Source organism: Anas acuta, chromosome 10, assembly GCF_963932015.1.
Source record: "Anas acuta chromosome 10, bAnaAcu1.1, whole genome shotgun sequence".
NCBI classification, from domain to species: domain Eukaryota; kingdom Metazoa; phylum Chordata; class Aves; order Anseriformes; family Anatidae; genus Anas; species Anas acuta.
Window position 1 is genome coordinate 14,475,928 of NC_088988.1, and position 24,792 is coordinate 14,500,719.

Sequence of the window (24,792 nt, forward strand, 5' to 3'; positions counted from 1 at the left end):
AGAGAGGGTATAATTCCTCGTGGTCAGGGTCCAAAAGGACCTCCCACTGGGGAAATACGATGGGGAGGTTGAGTATTCTCAGCTCTGTACGTTTGTTAACAATTGCTGTGCTGTTTCTGGGAGACAGTCATGGTTTGTTTGACGGTAGAGCTGAGAGCCCCACTGTAATAATAGGTCCACAGGGGACTTGGTCCTGTGCCCACGTGTGGTTAGAGACAGGGACCGAGGATCACGATGGAAACTGAAGGAGAGGAGAATTGGTTCAGACTGTGCTCTGGGTGAGGTCAGCTGCAAGTCCATGACCAGAATCAGATCCCTGAATGGTAATTACTGCCCTCTCTTTAGACTGAGGGTGCCTGCAGACCGTGCTGTCTGTTCTACCTGAAATCCGTCTCCTGGGTGGCACAACACCAGGGTAACTCTTCCTCTACACATTAAGGTACCAAATTTTTGTCATTCCCAGGAGGCTTCATGGTGGCAAGTAGGGTAATGCTGGGATCCCCCATAACCAGAGCCCCTTTTCATTTCGTGAGGCATGAGGAGAAGTCGCCCTGCTAAGAAGGGCAGGCAGCTCTGCCCCTTGCCTGACTGAACACCTGCGTTTCCAGTCTCCTCTTTCTCTCTCCCACCGGTGGCCTTTGATAGCCCTTCACAGATCACTATTAGCTGGGATTAATCCACGTCATCTCAGCTGAAAGGTTTCCTGCCTGCTGTCCCCACGTCTGCAATTTGGATTTTGCAAATTCAGGCACAGGGAATGTGCCTGTGCCCTGGGAAGGCCGAGCTGCTCGCTGCACGGCTGATCTGCAGGCAGAACATGGTGCTGCGCGCCCGCCCACCCTTCAGCTGTGCCTTGCCTCTGGGGAGCTGCGGCCACTGTTGTGTTAGGATTTGGGCACATTTGGGATCCCGAGTGACACTGTTCTCCCCTGGTTAAGTGACACAAGTGACACTGGTCATGCAGTGTGCAGGGAGGAACGGGGATGGTGGTGGTGGTGCAGCGGGGCTGCTCTGCTGCAGCTCCTCCTCCGAGGCTAGGATTGCCCGCACCTCATGGTATTTGGGGTGTTCTCATAAAGCACTCATTTTGATGAGAAACCCAGCTTCTGTTCAGGAAAGAGACGTTCCTAGCCCGTAGGCTTGAAAACGTGCATCATACAGTCACAAAAACAGAAGGAGAACAAGAATAAATGCTTTGCTATCTTTTGGGAGAGTTTTTTCTTTTTGTGTGTGTGTGTGTTTTTCAGTATTTTTTAAAGAGAGAAACTTCTTAAGCTTCTTTCTCTGGGCATTCAGGGAGACATCCCTGCAGCTTTCTGAGATCCTTCACTTTCTGTAGCTCTGTTGTGGGAGGGAGGTAGATGTGAGGAAGCAAATGGTATCAGGCCCTAACTCCACAGTGCCCTACTTGGTGGTGCTCTCCTGCAGCTGAGCATTGCAGACATTTCCTGCACAGAAGAGCACATGGAAGTTTTAAAAAGCCAAAAAATGGAGGGTGGGGAGAGTGAGCTGGGTGTGTATGAAAGGATGTCAAGGCAAAAGCGAAGCGATGCATGCATTGAACAGAGCAGAACATGCTATCGACAGAGCAGAACAATTCATTGTTCTGTGCTCACTCCTAATTCCCCACAAATTTTTTGCTGTTAGTGACAGGCTGCTGTTAATTATTGGTCTGCACATTATTAACGTAGACAGTTCTAGTTCTTAACACATTCTGGTGATCCTAGGGTTTTCTGGATTTGCTTTTTTTTTTTTTAAATAATTTTATTTCTGAGGTTTAGAGAAGGATCTGACTGAGATTCCATACAAGCTGTAGAAGGAAATCAAGGGGCCAGCCTTGTCTATGAAGTCTGCATCTCGTTAGCAGTTTACAGATTTTCAGTGCAGGGATTGCAGGATGTACTCAGTGCCTCTTTACCAGCAGCTCAGAGTCCTGCTGTGCCACCCAGCCGCGTGGTTTGCCTGGAGCAAAGATCTGGCCAGGAGTTCAGAGCCCTTCCAGGGAGGCAAGTGAGTTGAGTGAGACTCAAAACTTTCAGAGGAAGTTAGGAAATTTGCTTTCCTTTCTTCTTATTTTTTCGTTACGAGAGAGAGAGAAAAAGAGGTAGGTGCTGCTGGGTCAGGGCAAGGATGTGCTGGCTGCTGAGAGCTGCTCTGTGCAGGATACAAGAACTGGCTGGAGCGTCTGTTGGACTGTGATCTCTGGTTAGCATGAGAGCTAGTTCAACAGATTGACAACTACAGAGGAAATCATGGGGGAGTTTGAGGATTGGAGCATGGGTTGTTTTCATTATGGGCTTCTCTGAAGCTTCGTGCATCATTTTTTGATCAGGGCAATAGTCTAGGTGATCCTAGATAAAATCAGGAAGGCAAATTCTACTTTGGAGGAATATTGTGCATTTAGTTAGGTCTGCACATGCTGACTTAACAAGACTGGAAGAGAGAAAATAAGAAGAATGAGCTGAATTAAGTTATTTGGGCTGGTAGTAGCCTCATCAGGGAGAAAGGTACTGAAGGCAAAACATCTTCACTGGGTCTTTTACTAGGTCCAGGTCAGTTGCTGATTCATCTGCTTTCTTCAGCCCCAGAATCGCTGCAGTTGTCTTCCCCAACTCCATCTGAGGGTCCTTCAGCTCCTGCAACTCTAGGTCTGTGTGCCTGTAAGGTGTGAGCAGGATTTAATGCAGCTGTAGCACTTCAGTGGTCTTGAAAAATCAATCAGAAACGCCGACCACTCACTCCCATGTTATTTATCTTATGCTTTTCCCTATTTTCTCTTACCCGTGTTCTTTTTTCCCCTCTTCCAAGTCAGTATCAGCAAAACTTCGTTCCGGTCCCCGCTGTGGCACAGGTCTCTGCATCCCCTGGGGGGAGAAGGAGAAATCGGGGCAGAGCTGGGCACGGCCGCCTTCCTGGAACAAGCTCGAGGACAGCAGCAGAGCAGCGCTGGGAGCTCAGCACTGCAATCCTCTGGTACAGTAACAGCTCTGAGGGCACACTGATTCATTGCTTTCACTGTTAGCAACCACAAAGGCAGCACTGATGCTTCCTTAACTGTGCTAGTTCATTATCATGCAATGTAATTATCTGATTCTGGTAAGGTTTGTAGTCTTGGACCGAGATTCTGGGGCCTGTTTCTTGGCAGATATATCTGATAGCAGCGTCAAAAAATGTACATTAAAGGGTCAGGTTGCTCTGCTGAATAAATTATTGTTTCTGGTTTGGTGGGGTTTGGTGCTCTGTTATGACAGGCTCTGTAAAATGGCTAATGTAAAGCCAGCCCAAGCCTTGAAGAACTCAAGCCTTTTTTTTTCTTTTTAAATAAAATCCCCCACAGATAAGAGTATGTAATAGGCTCAAGTCAAAATCCCAACCTTTTTGAAGGAATTTGGATGTAAATTGGAACTTGGCAGTTCTGGAGGGTTTATAGATAAAAATGCCAAATAAAACTCTGGTAGAAGAGCCTTATCATGTCACTGCTGACATTAACTTCAGGCTGCCTTACTGGGATTGATAGAGGCTTTCTTCTTGTTTAATAATGTATTTCCTGTTGGAGGAAAACTGCGGTGGTAAAACTCAGCAAAGCCAACAATGCCTCTCATAAACAAATTCATTTCCTTCTTCAAACATTGTTTCATTCAACAGCAATACATTCAAAATTCCTTTTGGCACCACGCTTTTAATTGGTTCCTCTTGTAGGAATTAAGTGGCCATTCTCTGAATCTCCCCTGAAATTTGCTGAATTTGTTAAAATCTGCTGCATTATCAGCTGTTGGGAATGCATCCTTCTCTGACCTGCAACCTTGATAACATACTTGGTGTAAGACTTTATTTGGGGCTTCTTAGGAAAAATCCCCACGCATTTGTTATTAATGGTGAGCATTTGCCTGTAATATGTAAAATAAGAGAAAAAATCATCTTGGAAGTGAAGGATGCAGTTGAGTTTTAGGACTGCATAATGATTCTTAAACCAGCAGATGAGGGAGACCTGTTCCTGGAGGGAGCACATCTGATTTCATCTGTCTGAGAAACCCCCAGCCCATTCACTTCTTCCAGAAACTTATTTAGTAAGGCGCAAAGAAGGGATATTAGGGCACTCTGAACATTCACATTAAGTGTAGCCTTTGCTGCATTTTTTGATTCACTGATTTTTCATTTTTCACGTGATGTTATGAAGTACAGATTTGACCTCAGTGCCATTCTTTTATTGAGACTAGATACTCTTTGCCTCCAGTTCTCAAGTGTAGTTATTTGAAACACAAACACGTCTGGGTGACTTCCAGTGTTTAATGTTCTGTGCAGGGAAGATGCGGAAACAGAGAGAGTAAAGGGGAAGAGGCACAACCTAAATGGTTTTGTGGCTTCAGACTGAGAGCTGACTAGATCTGGGAGGAGTAAATCTGGGAGAAATAGAGAGTGGTTTGCAATTAAAAGAACTGAATCCACTTTATTATACTCTGTAGATACAAACAAGATTCATATTGCTAGTTGCCAGACATTCATTGAAACAGTTACGCAACTAAACTTACCTTGATTTTAGCATTAATACTCTCTGGAAGAGCATTTATATTTCCTGGAAAGCTGCTGTTCAGCTTGGTGGTTTGTATTCCTTCCTCTTTTGGGGTTGTCCATGTTTTCTTAAACAGTTTAATCCAGTCAAAGAGGAGGGAGTACACCATGGGGTCAGGACCCTGTAGTAGGAGTGGTAAATAGGGCTGAGCTTGTGCAAGAAGGTCTGCAGGTTAACCAGGGGCTGAATGTGTTCGATTAAAACTAGTCCTTAGATGCTCTCTAATAATGGCTAGTTTATAAGAAAATAATCACTGGCTTTTGGACTATTTATCAATTGCTGAGAGACCAAGGTTGTAGTGAGTATGATGATGAACACTCACCAGTGGTAGTAGAAGCTCCTAATAAAATATGGCACCGGGGCCATGCTCTCTCACCCAGCCCTGAATAATAAAATAATGGAACAGAAATCACCATTGTTGGAAAAAAGCCTACGTACACAGAGCTGCCTTCCTCGCAGGCAGCAGCCTGCAGTAGCACTCACTAAGGTGGCGTGCCGCTGTGCTGGAAGTGAGAAGAGCTTCGTCGGGCTCAAAGGAGGCTCTCAGAGCAGAACACACACCGGCTTTGTTGTGCTGGGTGCCAGGCACCTGCCATATTCCTTGTGTCAGTGCTGATTAGAAATCCCTTGGCATTTGGCAGGAGGAGGCACCTGTAAGTCGGAAGGGCTGTGTCACGCTGCTGCTGGGCCTGCTTACCAGAACCAGAGCCTGGTGCTTCCACCTCTTCGTGCTCTGCAGTTTGTTGGGCTGTGCGTGCTGAAAAATCAGAGCAAAAAAACTTTTTAATGACACCTGGTATTCTGAACTGTGGCTTTTGGTGGCTTTTGGAAAATGGGGCTTTAGGCAGAGAAATACCTTTGAGCTTTAAACAAAATGACCTTCTGTCTCTGGGCGCTTTCCGTATGGTATTTATCTAGAGATCTGGGTAAGTCTTTACCTATCTGAGATGCTTCCTCTGAAAGAACTGCAAACTTCTGACCCGATAAACATTCTCATTTGATGCTTTGCTTCACCACCAAAGACATGAGCTGTATTGAGCTCCAGTAAATGGGGACACATCTGTATCTGTTTTATTCCTTAGTTTGTTTGAGTGACCTGCATTTGTACTGCATTTCTGGGAGAGAAGAGATGCTAACCTGATCATCCTGTCTTTATTACAGTTGAGGTTGCAGCTAGAACACACTTGATTGTCAAGGTGGTTTCTTTAATGATTTTTTTTAATTAGGGAGCATCACCAAAATAAATTGGGTTCAGTTTTGCTATGTCAAGTATAATATAACATGGGGAGCGTTGTGAGCCAAAATATATGTAGACACCTAACACCTTAATGTCTTTTATGTCTTAATGTCTTAATGTCTTAATTTCTTTGCTATTTTATTTCTCTGTTCTTTTATATTTTCTCAGTTTGGAAGAAAGTTGGATACCTTGATGGACTATCCAGATGTTGGATCAGGGTAGGATCAGAACACGTTTTTCATCTCGAACAGTGTGGGTGTTTCGCTGTCTCCTGGGAGGTGTTCAGAAGCCGTCTGGACATGGTCCTGGGCAGCCAGGCAGAGGTGGCCCTGCTGGAGCAGGGGCTGGGCCGGGTCACCTCCAGAGGCCCTTTTGTTCCCCCAGCAGTTCCGTGTCTCTGTGCAAGGGCTGGGGGCGAAAGATGCAGTTTCCAGCAGACCAGTCAGTTTGACAGGTAAGGAGCCAGGTGGGGAGCTCTGGCAACAAGCAGACAAGGCTGGCTCTTTTCTCAGTAAGCAGGAGGTGCTCCCAGGCTCCTGGTTCCCAGCAGCCTGCTGGTTCCACCTCCTTTTCTCCTCCATATCTGCATTTTACTTTAGAAAGTGTAATTTGTCATGTTGTGCAACAGAACAGATGCATCTCTGGCAGCGCTTACCCCCATATGCCTTTTGCTGTTACTTTGAACTCTGACTGTCTCAACAGATTGAGTTTGTGCTCTTCATTTGTTTGAATTGGGCCAGGCTGTAATTTTGTTTGGGGTTTCTGCACTGCAGGGCATGGTGAAAGCTTTATCTTTGAGCCGGACTTCTCAGTGCAGGGCAAGTAGTACTTAAGGATAGAGCAGACCCAGACCCTGGGCACGGATTGCCAGAAAGAGGAGGAAAGAGCCCCAGAGCCGGTGTGGGTGAGCTGAGCGGGGCTGTGCAGGGATGGCGATGGGAGCAGGGAGGGCTTCTCATCCCAAGGCCTTGCCTTGCACCCTGCCTGAGCTAAAGACACTTTTAGCTGGCTTGGTGTTGTATGACCACCCTGGTATTTCCCCAAGAGACTGAAACACTTTCTAAGGAGGGAATACATTGTCCTTTCAGCATCAACACTCCTTCCTTGGGTGCGTCGTGACATCCTTTTTGAGAAATGTGTTTGCCACCACGCTGTACGGGAGATGTGTGCGTAATGAACCCCGTGGAAATAAACACCGTTTCTCCCCCTCATGAATATTTGATCTATGATTTATTTATCTGCCCAGACTCGGACTAATAGCATGTCAAATGCTGCCTGTTTGTTTTCCTGTTGACATATTTCTATCAGCGGTGTCTTCTGTCTTATGGACAGGAAAATATTAGCAGACTTATAAAACAATGGTTTAACGAGAGCAGTTCTTTGATGTGAGCTAGATGGACTCCACTTGGGAGAATAATAAGCGATTAGGTGGAGGGGAGGGTCTTTTGTCTGCTGTGAAATTATTCACATTAGGCTGGAAGAAGAGTAAATCGAGACTGACCGACTCCAGCAGAAGGTCAGACACTGACGGTGCTGGCAGGGCCGTGTCTGCGAGAGCAGGGCTTGCCCGTGTGCCCTCTGAGATGGCCATATGGAGACTGCAGGGCGTGCTTTTGCATCTGGGTGTGCACCACAGTCATGCGAGCAACAATCAGGCTTGGTATCAGGGAAAAGGCTTAGAGATAGCAAGCAGGTCTCAGAGAGCTGCAGGACAGCAGTACGGGCATTGCCATGGGGAGAGATGCTAAAGGCATGGCCTGAATAAACCATCAGATCTGTTTTGGCATTTCTTGTCATGGTTGGATGCTGAGCTTGCCTTCCTGCCTCTGAAAAGAGCCATCAGTGGGAGTGTTAAAGCAAAGAATAGCAAATTGGTTATTGGGTTTGGGGCACGGTGAGCACTTGTGGGTATTTCTCCTGATGAGGAGTCAGAGCACCTGGATTTCCATCTCCACTCCCACATAGCTTCCTGAGTAGCGTTAGGCAGGGTTGTCTCTTTCCTTTTCCTTGCCTATTTGTAAACTGGTAAACATTCAGGAAGGATAGAAACTCTTCTTATGTGTTTTATACAGTACTTAGTTCAGTGGCTATTTCATCTTTTAGAGCTGCTGAGGCCCACTGTAGTACAACAAACAATACAAGAGATTTGTCAGAGGCATCTTTCCCCTTACTAGGCATTTTCTGAAGAAACTGACTTGATTTGCTCCACAGCATAATATTTCTACTAAAAGAGAAGTTTCCACTATAGAAAGCCTAGGATTTGGCCTTCAAAATTGGCAGTAGGAAAGGTAGAGACAAGAGCTCCTGCTTGTATTTATTTCAAGGGCTGGTTTAGGATTAGTTTGGGGTTAGTGGTAGTCCAAACTTGCACTGGGAGGGGTGAAAATGCTGCAGCGCCGCTCTCCACAGCGCCTATTGACAATTCACTCTTCTGCTTACAAGAGACAGGCTGTCAAAGAAATGTAATTAAATAACATGATGGAGATTGGCATGCTTTCATTCAAAACAGCAGCGTCCCAAATCTAAACACTGAACTGATTTCTGCTTTGAATAGCTGCTGTCCATCCTGGCTGGTTATCTCCAGTTTCAAAAAGACTTCCGTCGGGGAGGAAAACAGCTCTCCTAAAAGCTGCTGGCAGAGCTGCTCTGACTCCTTCTAGTCTCCTGCACTTTTTCCTGTTCGTTTCTTTTTTTACGTTTTAAGAAAACATTCCGAATTTTCCTGCCATCTTTGATATCAGGAGATACGAGCAGAAACACAGACTTGTGTATCTAATTGTGCACTTGGCCTTATCTTTGTCTGCAAGGCCGATGTTTACCTTTGGAAAGGAAATTATTCTTTTTGAACAATTCTGGACTCTAAGCTTTCATCATGGCTTTCCAATTTGTAGCGCTTTGCTTCTAGTGCCCTGTCAGATGCTTGGTGAAGGTTTAGGAAGATAATGTCCTTAACAAAAGGAAAAAAAAAAACATATTTAGAAGAGAGCTCTCTTTAATGATAATCTGAGCTGATCAAAACGTTCTCGATAAGCCGATCTTTTACATTCAGTAAGGACAATGCTACGACACTGCAGTTAAGCAGGAACAAGCGGTTGTAAGAGAGAAATGGGACTCTGGTTGAGTAGCAGTTCCTTCAAGGAGGATCTGGGGCTCACAGATCAATGCTAGTTGTGCGTAAGCGGGCAGTGCCATGTTGCTTCAGCAAAGCCAAGCCTTACACGGGGCGTGCAGAAGCAGAGATGTTGTCTGCAAACTGTACGGAGTGTAAAGAAATTTGTCTCCTCTACCTAGGAATGGTAGGGCCAGAGCTCAAGTGCTATCTCCAGAGAACCTAAATGCAAATAACACAGGTCTGGAAAGTGCCAGCTGTGAGGAAAGAACAAAGGAACTTCTTCTTGGTTTAGGAGAGGAAGGCGTGGAGATACAGGAGTCGAACAGGCATGCTGCTAATCTCTGAATATGTGGATGTACGGAGATATAAAGGAAGATGCTCTGCAATGAAGTAGAAAATGGATTCTCTTTGAGCAGGATGTGAACAAGACCTCACGCCTTCAGCACAGAAGAGTTCAGGCCTGACCTTGAGAAGCACTTTTCTAGCAGCCCAAGTGGTTATGCAAGGCACTAGGTTGCTGGCAAGGCTGTGCAGTCATCCTCTCTGCAGGTCTTTAGTGACAGCTTTCACCTAATGAATTTTCACTTTGGCAGAAAAATTGTGTTTGCTGGGTTATAGGAAGGGAATGATTTTCTGCACATGTTTACTGGGTATTCTTGCCAATAGTAAGTGAAAAATAAGCTGTGTAACGTTTTCAAAATGCCTCAATTTTGCTAGCAATTCCTAGAAAACACAGATTCCCTTAGCTCCTGTATAAAAGCCATGCCTGGCTTGAAGGGTGCAGTATTTAGTTTCAGTATTTAATAATATTAAAATGCAAAGTAACTGTCATGTGAGAATAGAGGAGGGACATATATTTCTTTCAACCTGTTGCACTGGGGTTCGTGTGTGTGAACAAAGACAACACTAGGTAGTGTCTAGCTAAGGTACTGAACGATTTCCTATTATAACATGTCCCGTGTCTCTACAGTCCCACCAGTCAGGCTGTGAATATCTTAAACTAGGAGGATGGCACAAAAAATGAAAACTTTCTTAAAGTTTAATTAATGGTGATACTGTTTTCCTTGGTGAGGGGGGATCTAATTCTTACCACCATTAGCAATGGCTTACCATTGATTTTTTTCATGTTTTCTAATTATTAGTAGTATTGTGTGCCTTTAATAAGCTCAGAGGATCTCAGCGATGGCCACAGGATAAGCATAAACTTAGTGCTTACAGAAGTTGGGTCCTTACATGACCCTTCTCTGTTTCCTTTGTCACGGCACTAAACCTGCTGTGCTTCTTGAACTTTATCTGAATGAGTGCTGCATACTGTATTTATATCAGACACACTTTTTGTTTGCATTTTGGCTTTAGGAAATGTCAGAATCAATCTTATACTAATGAAATGTCCAAATTTCATCTCAGCTATCAACATAGCTGCTAATCCTATAAAATGTTTACTTTCTGCCTCTCTGGCTATGTATAGTAACAGAGAGTCTGCCAACTTAAGCACTGCTGACAAACGTCTCCCTGCTGCTAGTCGGTCTAATAAATGTTATTTCATTGAGTAAAGATTTAAAATTAATTAATTAAATGTCATTACAATCCCTTACAACCTTTGACAAGTTTGATCTCACTGCAGACCAGTAAAGGTAGCTACCTGAGTGCTGTGTCAGTGCAGCCAGGATCTCACGCCGTTCAGTAATGGTTCATGTTTTCATCTCACAGTTTCTTAACTTTAATCATTGTGGAATACAGCTTTTGTCGGTGGTGCCTGTATTTTGGGGGGAAATGTGGAGGGAGACAGTAGAGGGAAAGGCGGGCTATTCCAAGTAAGGCAAAACAGAGGCAAAAGGTAAGCCCAAGGCTGCTGTCCTAGCAAACTGTACTGAACATAACCACAAAGCTCCCAAGCCTTTCACAAAATAAAATGATGTAATTTTTTTTTCCTGTCGCATGCTCAAAGTGAGAAGTCTGTAAGCCTCAGCGTGAAACTTAGGGCTTCTTTGCTTATTGAAAGCTGTGCTCAGATGGTTCAGGCCGTCCACAGAGCAGTGTGAGTCTGTTTGTGTGTTTGTCGCGTAAGTTCCTAAGCTTCAGGCCCTGATCTGCCATATCCATGTATCTGGAGTAGCCCTTGGCATCTATGCAACCACCACCTGGAGCAGGAGAATGGTAAATGTATTTGCATTGGCATAGTGCCTGAGGGATTACCCAGGAGTAGGGCCCTGGTCTGTTGACCACCATAAAAAAGATCTCAACAAATGTTTTTGAGACTTCTGATACCCAGGGAATGCTTTGTTTTAGATGAGAATTGCTAGGGCAGATAACAGAAGCCTTCACTTTTAATTTTCTCAGATCAGACCTTTCCCTAAGAAATCAGCCTCTGGAGTGGCCAGTGGAGACCCTATTAATTCACCCTCCTTAAACAAGTTAGTCAGGATTTATGGTATTAGTATCTTCTCTCTTTCCAGGTGAACAAGGAAGGTCTGGTTTTCTGGGTGAGCATCCATTGCCTGTCATGTGTTCAGGAGCAGGAATCTAGCTTTAAAAATGTAAATAAGATCTCTCCAAACTGATTGTATGTACTGCATGCACATCGTTATCAGAAAACGTGAAAAACAGCAGCCCATGGGCATCTGTTCTTGGGAATTAATTGTGCTTTCCTCTTGCAGTGGACAGTTGTCCTCATCTGATTCTCACCCTTGCTGAGACTGATGGAGTTTGTGTAAGGTTCACAGTGTCGTACTTTGAGAAGGTATTGTCATCAAATCCATGTTACAGCAGGACAGAGCAGTACTGATTTAAATACATGACGTTTCCTATGGTGGCAAGAGATCAAAGATACCTTTCTAGCTCTGCTGTATGGGACTCAAAATGATCCTTAAGCAGGGCTGCTTAGACGGGATCTCACATGTCAGGAAGTCTCAGGCAGCGAGGCAATGCTCTGTACAGGAGCAGAAAGGTGTCACTCCTCAGCACCTGATGGAGAACCATCTTCTGTTTAGTATTTTTAGCCTTCTCTTTCTGTTCAGTTCCTGCTCTGCCACTTAATGCAATGCCTGTTTGTTGCAGCCTGCTTTTAGTTTGGTCCTTTTAAAAGCTTCCTGAGGCACAATGATGCCTAGAAATTAATGTATTCCCTTCCCGCACATCAAGCAGATGTGTGTATATTGAGTTAGTGTCTCTAACGTTTAGCTGAGTTCTTTCCAGAGGATAGTTGAATCACTGCTACGTACCAAACCCATTTGTGGCCTCTCCTCCTTAAACTATAGAGAGATGTAGATTTATATATATGGTATTTTTAGCTTTAATTGCCAGGCGTTTGTGTGACTTGCATGTATTTATAAAATCACCAGTCCTCAATGTGCTGCACTAGTGGGCAGCACAGTGTTCCAGTTGTTTAATGTGGCTGGATTCAACAGCAACACATGTAAGGCAGTCTCAGCAGTCATGGGCCTGGAGTAGTTGTTCTTGGTATCTTTGCCCACACATCTTTTTCTTACTGTCTGGAACAGAAGCCTTATTTGAAAAGGTTACTGCTGGTTGAGAAGCTGAGGAATTCACTTGAAGTGATAGGCAAAAGCATCCTTGCCAAGGAATTAACGTGCATTTCACTTAACTGTACAGCCAGGTTAGGGTATCCCCTGCCTCTCATTCTCTCCTGATGTTCAAATCACACAAAGCCATGTTAGTTACTTCTCAGTAACTGTGGTTGGAGTCGCTCATTCTACATACCAATGGTGATGCCTTATTTTCTGCCAGAAGAGAGGGAGATCTTTCCAGATACCTGCAAGTCTACTTTGTATCATATTCCTTCTTGCTAAAGCAGTCAGCAGAAGTAACTCTTTGGAAGAGCATCAGTCCTGTCCTACATTTTTAGCCGTAGCATAAGGAAAAGTGCCTTCATACTCCGAACTGAAAATACCCACTTGGAATTGCATTGTGTTTAGCAAAGTAAGACATCATAAGGATGATTTCCTGGAAATCCCCCCAGCACCTCACGATGGAGTGCCCTTCTGACTGTACTAAGAAGACATGCATTGTTCAAGTAAAGTCTTCAAGTAAAAATATAGATTTATTTTAAGCACGTGAAACATCAGGATAGGCACAGTTATAAATACAGAAAAGATTAAATGTGGCAATACACTTGGAACCAGAAAACGCAAACAATAAATTAGAGGCAAAGCTTGACATTTCACATATGAAAACCAGCTGAAAATTGGTTCTTTTTGGTACTAGACATTCTAGACTTCGCTCACCTCAATTTTAGTTTGAAAATATCCTGTCATTCCACTCCAACTTTTTATTTAGAAGCTATTTGCGTAAATACCTGTATATTTAAAATGCCGTATAAAGTGCATTCAAATGAAGGACAGAAAAAGGAAAAGGCTCAATTTCCAGTGCACTAGACGGGACTGAGGCAAAACATACTCAAATCATTGACCAGAAAGAGCTTGGTTTTGAATCAGACCCTACAACCATAATGAGTAATGGCACAGTAATGCAAATATGGTTTCTAGGAGACCATTTTAGAGTAGATATAAACTACTGGAACTATGGTTTGACAGCATATTTACCTTTCAAGTTTTGCAGAGCAAGGTCACATTCCTCTGTTGATAACTATTAGAATGAAAATATGCTGAGGTTTGAAATGTTCCTCCTAATGTGGTCCTGAACAGTTGTTATTGTAAGCAATATTCTATTTATTTTGAAATAGTCCATTAATTCTTGGGTCTTATTGTCTACATTTTCCTGTGGTCTGTGAACTGCTATCTTGGAATTCTGATTAGTTTTCTGTTGCATAGAAATGCAGCCACTTCCATCTCTAACTAGCCTGTAAGCCTAAAGCTGTTACTGTTAACATCAGTGAAACAGCATGTCCTGTTCAGAAGGTTAGGCTTTACAGTTCACAAGTAGTTAAGGGAAATCTAAGGACAACTAAAAGAAAACACCAGCTTCAACTCTCAGCTTCCTGTAACTAATTTCTGTCTCTCTGAAGAAAGGCTAAGGGATATTTGCAAATTAAAACTCTCTGGTATAATTATTTTTTGCCTTAAGACGTGTTAAAGATGTAGAAAAATTGAGCAGCACCAAAAATTCTACCTGTTTTTATACATTGGGACTCCTCAGTCTCTACTGTGAAAGGTCTTGTCAGTGCTGGAGCCTTTTAACCCTCTTAGTACATCTGTTGCTTTTGTGGAAGCATGAACTTGGAAGACAGTGAGCAACCATTCCCAATGGTGTGATACTGGCATCGAGGACAAAATAATTACAGTGTTTTTTCCCTTACACTCAGGAATAGCTCTTTGAGATACGAAAATTAAAAAAAAAGTAAATGATACTATATATATATATTTTTTTTTTGAATTGCAACTTTCATCTCTTTTTTCTCTCAGTTGTGCTTATGAATAGGTAGGGAAAACATTCCTGTAGAATTCAAGAGATGAATTCTTCAACTGTTCTCAGTCATCCTTTTTGTCTGAGGTACCTGAGTTATCCTCTTCGTTGTCTGCAGGACAGACTTTATTTCTTGCCACTGGTCTTGTTTCTGAGACTGGGACTGCATTTCCAACTGGAGTGTATTTGGCTTCAGGTGGCTGAATGTCATCTTCCTCCAACATACCTAGCTGGTATCTCTGTAGGTCTAAGTATGTAGTAAACAGCTTGGCATATTCTGGATGCTTGAGTGCAAAGTCTTTGAATTCATCTGAAAAATACAAAAAACACAGATACTACAGTGTGGCAACAGAATCAAAGAAAATTTCAGAGCCTGCTTCTTTTAATGAAGGTGATTTCCAGTTAGGTTTTTCTGAAGCATCTCGGACATATGCAAAGTATCTGGGTCTGTGCTGCAACAGTTTTCCCCAGAAACTATATGTAAACCAGCAGATATTTGGGGGAAAAAGAGGTGTCACTGTTGGTATGACCGTCAGAGTGCTCTTCATTATAAAAGGATGTAACTTACCGTAGGACAGCTTCCCGGTTTCATCTGCATCTATTTCTTTAAAGAGGTTAGAAACATCAAGCTCAGGCACCCCCAGAGCTGACTGAATGATACAAGCAAACTCATTTTCTGTTATAGTGCCATCCTCATCCAAGTCAAAGAGCTGGAAAAGATGTAGGTGTAGAAATGCTTTAGCATTCGTATGCCTGTGAACCTTCTACGTACAAACCAGCCACCCATACCCTAGTATTCAAGAGATGATTTGCGAACAATGCCTGGGATTTGAAAAGTTGACCATCTGACTGGTTCCACCTCAGCTACCTAATCGTACAAGAGCTTTTATGTATTTTCTCTGGAATAATACTAAGCAGAAATTTAGCAGAGCAACGTACATGCTGTAGTTGGGATTAGAATATTCTGTACTAGGAAAAGTATGCAGCAAACGTGTGAGAGCAAAGAAATCTCACAGCATTAGCTCCGTAAGAGAACTTATACAACACTTTAAAACAAAGGTTTATGATAATTGTCACTGTGAGCTATACTGAGGGTCTGCTGGATTCAACCACTCTCTACTAGCATATCTTAGGTTTTAGCCTTCCAATTTAGTCTTCCAGTTATGGCACATCTGGCATCTGATAAACTTGCCATAGTTAACGCTCTGATGTAAAATACCTAACTTCTGGTATATCTGACCTGTCACCCACTAAGTAATTATTATAATTAAGAGGAATTTTGGTGACTGGAATGCAGGCTGTGCATGTACACCAATCATGCCATCCTTCCCAGCACAGCGACAATATGCATCTGCTATGAATCACCCCCTTGAGAAATACAAGGGATGGATGGCTGTAATTCTTAAGCACTTGCTACAGGCAAAGAGTCCCATTATGAAGGACAGCACATTTAGTGGCAAAGAAAACAAGTAGCAAAAGAAAACCCATCGTGCCATTTCAGGACAAAATGGACTTTTTACCAGCTGAACCAGTCATTTCACACTAAAATTGGGAATGACAACGAATTACAATTTTTATAATCAATGCAACTGTTACAGTACTGAAGAATGTAGTCTAGAAAACAGAAGAATAAAGCAGCAAAGGCTTGCTTCTTCTGAGGAATCTATAGTAATAAAACATCCTCCAGAAGCATCAACAACTTCGAACAGCTGTGGCACTTACCTGCAAAGCAACCATGATAATGGATTACCATAAAAATATGGGCACTTCCTGAATAAGAATCAATATTAAAATGTATACAGTTTAAGATGAATATGATCAATATCTTAATACAATGTTCAGTGCTGTTCATAAGAGGAGAGTGGTGGGTAAAATACCTGAATCTGTGTCAAATATCTACTTTAAAAAAAAGGCACTTAGGCATTTTTGTGTTCAAGGATTCAAAAATGGGCATCTCTGGTTGCATGCTGCATGCTTGTACTTGGGATGTGAAAGGTGCTACCACTCCTCAACTGCCCAAACTATCAGGAAACCATAGGACAAGCAAATATATGATCTCTGATGCAGCCCAATTTTGGATGTGCCAGTCCTGAATAGTCCTTGATTCCTCTCACCCCAACCTCCTAGGCTGTTAACAAGAGGGACTCTGCTGAGTGCTTGACTCAAGAGGATATTGTTCCAATAGTGTTCCAACTATTGTCTACTTGCGACACTGAAGAATCACAGCAGAAAAAAACCTCAGGGGAAAAACTGCAAGTGCTGCTGAATCATTTTTGGAGTTAGCCTGCCAAGTTACATATTCATTAGTGCCTTCACATGGCTTTTGAAACCCTTTTCTATGAAGTTGATGCCTGCAATTCTCGCCCTCCCCTTCACACTCTAAATGTCAATTGGTTTAAGAGAATTACTCACATTTGCATAACAGATTGAAGCTATAAACTTATGATTTGAAAACTAACAGATTCACAGTCAGTCTTGATTTGTCAGGTTTGTAGATTTACACTAAATTGAACTTACCTTAAATGCCATCTGAATAGTCTCTTCTGTGTTGGCTGGGTTACAAAGAATAGACAAACCAATTACATACTCTCTGAAGTCGATGGTGCCATCTCCATTCTGAAACCAAAATATATATGGCAGGAGTTATGGCTAATAGTGCAAATCACTTTAAAAGCTGTTGTACTAATCCACTATGCAACATGCACTAAGACAGCTACAACATTAAGGGCCTTTTTTCTTCCTGGATAAAATACTAACAGCTTTCAAACTTCGTGTAATAATAGGGATGAAGTAGCAAAATAGAAATTGATCCCCAATTTGGGGCATCAATAGGTATCAATTTCTATCTTATAAACACACAAGTGAAAAGATTTAAAACAACTTAAAACAAGGAGATTTTCTTTTGCGTATGGCCTCTAAGAAACCCCTAACAAGAACTGTAATACAGGTGCTTAAGGGAAATGGAAACGTTCATGTAGCACAATCTCAGACTAATGCAACATCCCAGAATAAAAAGGGCAGCAGTGAGGCTGTTGCCTTGAGTTAATTCTTCCTAAGAACCTTCAGCAATAAAATATACGCCAGCAAAAGTACAGCCTGACGACGCAGTAAATCAACATGGTCTATTTAAGCTTTTCTTTGAAGCAAGTGCATTGCCCTACATGCTGTTTTGAAGCAAATACATTGTAAGCTAGAAATGCAACGAGTTAATTGTAGCAGCCTGTCTGATAATTGTAGTTTTGACCTGAATGAACATTTCCACACAGTAACTACACAGCTCTTTCAATCAGAGCTTTCGCTGATGGGATTTGTGATTAATTCCATGTAACCTGCATTGTATTTCCAGACAGGAAAAACAGTAGACGCCCACTGGAATACATGTTTAAGTCAGTAATGTTCCTGTGACCACACTGAAAGTTTTCTTGAGGGTTTTGGGAAACATCCAGCCTAGGGAAGCAGCCATATGTTAGCGTTGGTGATGGGACCCAGAGCAGCTAATGAAAGCATAGCTGTGATGACTCGCAGCTCATAGTTTGGAACATTCACAGTTAAGGACATTCATTAAAAACATTTAAAAAGCAAACAAAAATGTAAAGCAGAGTTCCTTTTGTAGATAATGTGCTGTACATTTCAAGGTTTTTATTTTTTCTTAAGTGGACTCACTAAGTCTGAGAACAAACAGCACAAAACATTTTCAGCCAAGTGAAAGAGGGGTGGTCTCCTGGGTAAATCTGTAGTGAACAGCCAGAACTTGCTTCTATTCCTGGCTCTCCCACCAGCTTCCAATGCCCACTTCAGCATACCACGCTTAACCTTTCTGTTCCTGGTTTTCTCCTGCTGACTAGTGGAATATGGAGCTCCCCAGTGGAGAAATGCTAAGGCTGCTCTGTAGAGTGCTTTGGAAGTCTTGGGCTCTAGGAAACAGGGATTTCTGTTACTGGAATTAGATCTTAAGATAGTTGTTTAGCAAAAATATGAATAGTTTTAAGTCTGGTGCGTGTCAAGGGATACAACTTTCGACAGCTTTTAATCGTTGGAAAAGGGCAGTATTCTCTCCTAAATGCTGTTTTATTTAATAATCAGTTGTGTCACTGTGCAGCAGAGGTTCACTTTAAGTATTTTGGCCGTGTCGCAGTTCTCCTAATTATAATAGCCCTAGCTTTGAAATGTAACATTATAAACCTAAACTCTTAAGACGACTGAAGCAACAATGTAGATAATAATTGTCCAAAGGGCTTTGGAATATTATTTTTGGACAGTTTTATAGACTTCATTCTTAGCAAAGGATTATTTGATGGCATTAGAATATATAAACATACATAAAGTTAAGAATATTTATCACAGAAAAAGAATTGGACAGTAAACTTTAAATTAATTCAAAAACAACTTTTGAAATCAGTAAACACAGCTTTGAAAAATGACAAGAGCTAACAAGGCTCACGTTACTCTACTTAATGTGTTAAAACCCAATAATCAAAACTGAGAGCAATCTGATACAGAGAATGCCAGCAGCTTGAGTATGAAATGAAATTACTAGACTTGTAAGATCATGTTGTGACTAGGTCTACTAAGCCCTAGGATGCTGGCTAACTTCCATATGCTCTGGCATTTTGGTTAAGGAGAAATGATAGGGTTTGTTGCCTGGGAAGAGAGATGGAAGTAAAACTGAAAACACTGGAAAACCTTCCATGTTTCTGTAGCACCAGCACAAAAGAGCAACTACAACAGCTGTTGTACACATACCTAGCTGTGTTTGCAGCCAATACACCCAAGCGCATTTTAAGGAATCGTGAGCTAAGCTCCAATTCTCTAAATATCAAAGTAGAACATGTTTATATGTTTTTAATTATATTATTAAAATAACCAAAAGAGTGTAGCCTCAACAGCCCTGGTTTTCTTAAAGCAAACAAGTTTTCTGCTACTATCTGTGCTACAGCATGTGGGGTAACTAGGGTTTTGATGTAGTTTTTATATAATATAATGTACCTTACTCTTTGGAGAAGGAAGTTTCCACTGCCATAAACAGTCTCCATTTATGGCTGCACAAGGAGATCAAAGCTAGATAACCAGTTAGCTTTAGGCAGCTGGCAAAGCTCTCTGCAAGACAGATGCAGTCAGTAAAATTCAAAATACTACTGCCCCAAAACTCGTATTGTACAAAGGTGACAGGAAAAATGAAGTGTACATGTGCACTGGTCATTCCTGTTCTGATTACCTAAGTAAACCTCGAGCTGGCTACAGAGCTACCACAGAGAAGCCACAACTGGACCACCTGGAGAGGAACTGCACTTGCATGGCTCGTGTTCACACCCAGGCTCATTATATAAGAGGCTTTTGCTCTCAGTCAAAAATTTCAACTGCCTGTTGCTACATGCAAGTTGTATCTTGTCAGAAAGGGAATTCTGAAGCAAACCTGGTAGGGTGGTGCTCCCCTGGAGGCATCACGTTTTCTCTCAACACCCACTTTTCTGTTACTCAGAGAGCCCAAATGCCCCTGTGGATAACTGCACTTTTCCATTGAATACCTGGGGTGAGGGTGAATGTCATTTGAAAGGGACTGACTTCTTTCATCACAGTTTGAGCCAACACAAATATTTTTACTCTTTGTGTTACCTGGCTTGGTATTAAACACAGTGCAGGAGGAAAAAGAAAAAAAAAAAAAGAGCAAAAGTTGTAAGTTTCTTCCTAAGTTGCAAGTAAAAAGCTGTTGCAAGCGTACCAGGGAGGAGATTTCATCAGTTTGGAAAATACTTGGCTGAGTGCAACTCTAAGATTGAAAAATCAAAGCTATGGGAATGTAGAAACCAAACCAAACCTCAGTACTGCATTAGCATCCAGTTGCCTTGCAGGTATTGTGTGGTATTTCTGTTAGTCACTGATGGAGACACTGGGAGGAGCAGGGGCATTGGACTCCTACACATGGAGGCTGTGTGCAGCTGCTGCCTGCTCCACTCCTGGTGTCACATTCCCATCGGGCAGCACACACCCTAGCCAACTTGCTTTTAAAGCAACCCTGCTGAGAAATCTTCCTCGTTAGTTCGCAGAACAAGAACTGTTTATCCTCAGCTATGTATTCCTTAATTCAGAAAAATACACCCTTAGCAGTTTGTGTTATTTCTTGTTGTATTACTCAAAAATTGACATCTTGAAACTCTGCTATTAGCCTGAGTGGGATGCTGCACCCTGATGCAAAGTTATGTCTGATAGCCAGAGGTTGATTTTGGCTGTCTGTCTGCTGTGTGACTGCATTACTACGGCAAGCTTCTCTAAATATAAGTGTAATATTTTAAGTTGTTTTCATTATAACTATAATAAGGTTTCAAGGAGAGAGAGAAAAGATATGGTAATAGAGTCGTAGGAAGGAGAAAAAGATTGTAAAAGTAGCCTTATATACCTTCAATTTTGCCCTGGCTAGTAGGTAGAAGTGGCACTTCTACTCAGGTTTTGTTTAGCAGACAAGCATGAAAAAGCAGAAATAGGAAGGAAGTAAAATATGATTATGTAAATTTATTGATCATTATAGTCATTGAAACTTTAATGTTTATTCCCTTGTTAGAAATAACTGCACAACTTATGAATTCATTCAACTCTACTGGTGACTGCCTTCAGGCAAGCAGAGCTTTATTTCAGCTTACTGAATGCGGACAAATTGGAACAGTAACATCACAAAACCCACCAAACTTAGAGCCTTTTAAATAATAGTTATATTCCTATGCAAGCCTGCTTTATGTGAGGAAATAACTAAGCTTTGATCCTTCAACGTATTCCCTCATTTCAGAGTCTAGACATAGTTTTCTGAGACAGACTTATGCATCTGCACAACTGATAACTTGCACAAAGCCTCCAGAAGAGCAGACTAACACATGCACGAGAGGAATTACAGCACTTCAATCTAAGCTAAGTACCTCTACCTACATCTACCCTAGAATACGGAAAAGACTACAGCTTGATAATACAGGATTGCAGTCTTCCATGTGGATCTTTCAGATAAAGCTTATTCTTCTTTGCTATGCTTTCACGAATACATGGTCAGCTGCAGCCAGTCGTCAATGGTTACTTTGATCTGCCCACTTCCATTTTGGTCCAAGGACTTGAAGGTCCGGAACATGCTGTCCAGGCGCACCAAGCAGCTAATGAAGTTGTTAAAATCCATGCTACCATCCTCACTGGCATATCTGCGCATGATTACCTGGCAGAGCTCTTCCTTCAAGTGGAACCCAGCAGCCCGCAAGGCCTCCGGCAGCTGAGCTCTCCCAACAGCACCTGCCTGGTTGGTATCATACTGCTTGTATACGCACTGCCATTTCTTGATGTTGTTCCACAGATATTTGAACTCTTCAAAGCCCAGTTTGCCATTTGTATCGTTGTCCATGACTGCTACCATGCTACGGCATGTGTCTAAGCTGAAGCCATCTGTCTTCAGGTCTTGATGTCTGGAAAGCACTTTGTTCAGGATTTCCCTTAGCTCGGTAGCAGACACTTCCATATCATCTCCAGCCAGCTGGACAAAAAGGCGACGGAACCGTCTAATTTCCTCGCTCTCATGAGCTTCAGCATTCGTAAAATGGTTGTAAGGAGGTGGAGGTGGCTCTGGATTATACTGAGCTGCCGCTTCACTTATGAGATTGACAAGACCTCCAACAAGTCCTCCAAGATTCCCTCCATGTCCGCCTCCTGTTAGGAGACCTCCAAGGCCACGTGCGAGGCTTCCTCCACGGCCACTACCACTTCCTCCACTCAGCAAAGCTTTAGCCAGGAACATTGCGAAGATTTTCTGAAGGGAGTTACTCAGAGATCCAGTGCTTCTGTAACTCTCCGAAGCCGTATTGTGTCTGAGCTGGGTGTGGGCAGAACACAGCTTATCTGCGTGCTTAGACTTTACCGTGTCTGTGCATGTCTCCAGCTGCCAGAGTTATCGCAGATCTCAGCAGTTTCTGCCAGTCGTTGATATGCCTCTGCTTCTTTCTTCTTGTCTGTATATTTAGCTTTATGAGATTTGATAAATCTTTTTAGCAAAAAACCTGAAGAGACTGAAAGCCAGAAAGGACAAGTCTCAAGAAACATATGCTCATAACTGAAGCAGTTTGAAAAGAGCCCTCCACCTTAGTGTGACCATTTCTCAGTAAAGCTTCTCTCCTAAAGATGAATACAGGGAAAGCTTACTAGAGTCTCAACTGTTCTTGCAATATTTTATGCCTTCAACTTTTTGGTGAATTGTGCATTATGTTGCAAATTCCAGTCACTGAAGCAGTTGTGCCAGAAAGGGGAGGTGAAAAGAGTCTTGATTGCCTTTAATTATTTTGGTTGCCTCACTGTATTTCTCTTACATTTGTGCTGTGCTTCAGAACTCAGCTATGTGCTCATAGGAGCCAACAGTCCAAGATGAGGAGGCAGGAATGGAAAAAAGATGAGTGCCTTATCTGCTAGAGCTTCTGTGCATTCAGCAACTATAGAAATATATTTGACATATCTCTATGCTAAAGTCTGTAAATCCTTTGTACTTGGGAAAATCCTGGAAGTTCAAATCAACACAACAACTTGCCCTCCCAAGGACAGGTGTATTGCTAGATCTAACTTGACTGGGAAGAATGATGCTGCATTAGGAAAGCTCCCAAGATGAGAAACAAACTGGTTCATAAGCACTTCCAGTAAAACACGCTGCTTCCAGTGTAGCATATATGGGACACATACAGTCAGATGAATTCTACACTGTACTCTAGTTACTTAGGTTTCTGGTGTAGTCAGAGAAGCACATCCACACAGCAATATTCCCTATCTTCAGGGATGAGTATAAAATGTGGAGGAAAGCCTAGATGATCAGATTAGCACTGGCACATGCCTTCTTTATGGTTGGAGACAGGCAATAGGAGTTTTTACAGTGTCTAATAACACCTTTCACAAACACAGCAGGAACACAATCTAGTTAGCTTCAATCTGCCTTAAATTATCTACTTATAACTACAGCACTTAATTAAGCTGTCAGAATGTAAATGAGAGCAAAATCTCGGTAGGCAAAAGCAAATACTCAGCCACTACCAGCCTGGAGATTATCATCTGGTGATGGTGGTGCAGCAACTTGTTCCAAGAGATGGCTGTCATCTCACAACTCTAAACTGACCAACTTCTTTCCATCAAAACAAAAAATGGTAACTGTATGAGTCACCTGTCTAGCTTGTGGAATTGCTAACCAAGAAGCATTTACTAAGCTGGATGTAATGAATTAAATATCCTTTGGGATGTAGTTCTTAACAAAACATTGCCAACAAATCTCCAGCCAGGTAACAGACTACTCACCCTATCGAAGAGGTGAAACAGCTCTCTGAGGACATCTGAAATAGGCAGCTTCAAGTACTCTGAAAACTCCTCAATTCCAATTCTTCCCCCTTTGGAAGCACTTGCAATAGCAGCAAAGGTATCCAACTGCTCTCTGACGTGATTCCATTTTAGGCTATGCAAACATGAGGGAGAGGAGGTTTTTCTATACAGCAGATCTTGAACAGATGGAATTTCAGTAGGAGTTATTATAGTATTCAAAGACAAAAAATAGCCAAAAGCGTGAGTGTACAGCACTGGAAATGCTGTACTTCCAGGCTGATATTTTGTATGAAATCGGCAATTACGGACTGCCCCCCCATGGCCATTAGTATGAAAAACAGCCAGTTCTATCCTTGGGTATTTCAGAATTCCTTAGATTACCTTCCCAAACCTATTATCAACAGGCTAGTCCAGTGGAGAGGTTTTGTTTTCATTGCCATAAATTCAGGTATAACATTATTTTGCTACATTAGGTGTTACTGTGAATATTTCTTTAACAGAAGGGTATATGTCTCAACTCTGTTAGCTAACTCTCTACCCAAACACTAATATTGCTGCAGCCTGGGAAGCATCTGATCTCTCTACAAAATTACAGCTCTGCACTTTGGTAAGAATAATTATGATTGCCACGTAACTACTGAAGATTTTTTCAGATGGAGTTGTATAAATAAGTGTGTGGCACATATGTAACAAGTCTAGATTCACAGTGCACAGACTTTATATTTGACCAGAGCCATGCCAGGTCAGTTGTCAGGTCACTTTTCTTTTTATAGATGACAAATGAACTGCAACGTGGCAGTAATTATTACCACCAACAGCTTAACTTCCCTTACTTGAGTTTCTTGCTAATTTTGGTGAACTCCACCAGCCCTGCTTCCATGGGCAAAGTTAGCTGTCCTGCTGAAATCATCAGTCTGCAATCTTCAAAAGTATGATCAGTGACTGGCACGTTCAAAGCACTGAAAAACAAATTAAGAAAATTAAGGAAAAAGAAAATCAACTTCATATATAAAAATGACTTTGAGTTGACTGTTCCTGTTCCCACCACCTCAGCTTGGCTTTAATGCTAATATACAAAACACACAATAATTCATTCTTGCTTTGCTGAAGGTAGGATAGAGCAATACATTTTGTGAAGCCATACTTTGAAATGTTATGGCAGTGTCATGATGGTTT

At 42.2% G+C, this 24,792-nt stretch overlaps 2 protein-coding genes across 3 annotated transcripts in view; both read right to left on the reverse strand.

Moving 5' to 3' along the window:
• Positions 1–12,960: 12,960 nt before the first annotated feature.
• The window catches only part of LPCAT2 (lysophosphatidylcholine acyltransferase 2), a 29,686-nt gene continuing 17,854 nt past the window's right edge, over positions 12,961–24,792 (reverse strand). For both annotated transcript variants that reach the window (XM_068693281.1, XM_068693282.1), the window contains 5 exons: positions 24,450–24,575; positions 23,596–23,749; positions 16,819–16,917; positions 14,870–15,011; positions 12,961–14,611 (listed from right to left, as the gene is read on the reverse strand). In XM_068693281.1, coding sequence (XP_068549382.1) covers positions 14,367–14,611; positions 14,870–15,011; positions 16,819–16,917; positions 23,596–23,749; positions 24,450–24,575 — 766 coding nt within the window. In that variant the 3' untranslated portion in view covers positions 12,961–14,366. The remainder of the gene's footprint in view (positions 14,612–14,869; positions 15,012–16,818; positions 16,918–23,595; positions 23,750–24,449; positions 24,576–24,792) is intronic.
• CAPNS2 (calpain small subunit 2) lies at positions 20,895–23,557 on the reverse strand. Its single transcript, XM_068693283.1, has one exon. The coding sequence runs from the start codon at positions 22,061–22,063 to the stop codon at positions 21,317–21,319; it is 747 nt and encodes a 248-aa protein (XP_068549384.1). The 5' UTR covers positions 22,064–23,557; the 3' UTR covers positions 20,895–21,316.

Excerpts from the sequence above, each read along its gene's own strand:
- CAPNS2 (XM_068693283.1), bottom strand. The coding sequence starts at position 22,063 with ATGTTCCTGGCTAAAGCTTTGCTGAGTGGAGGAAGTGGTAGTGGCCGT.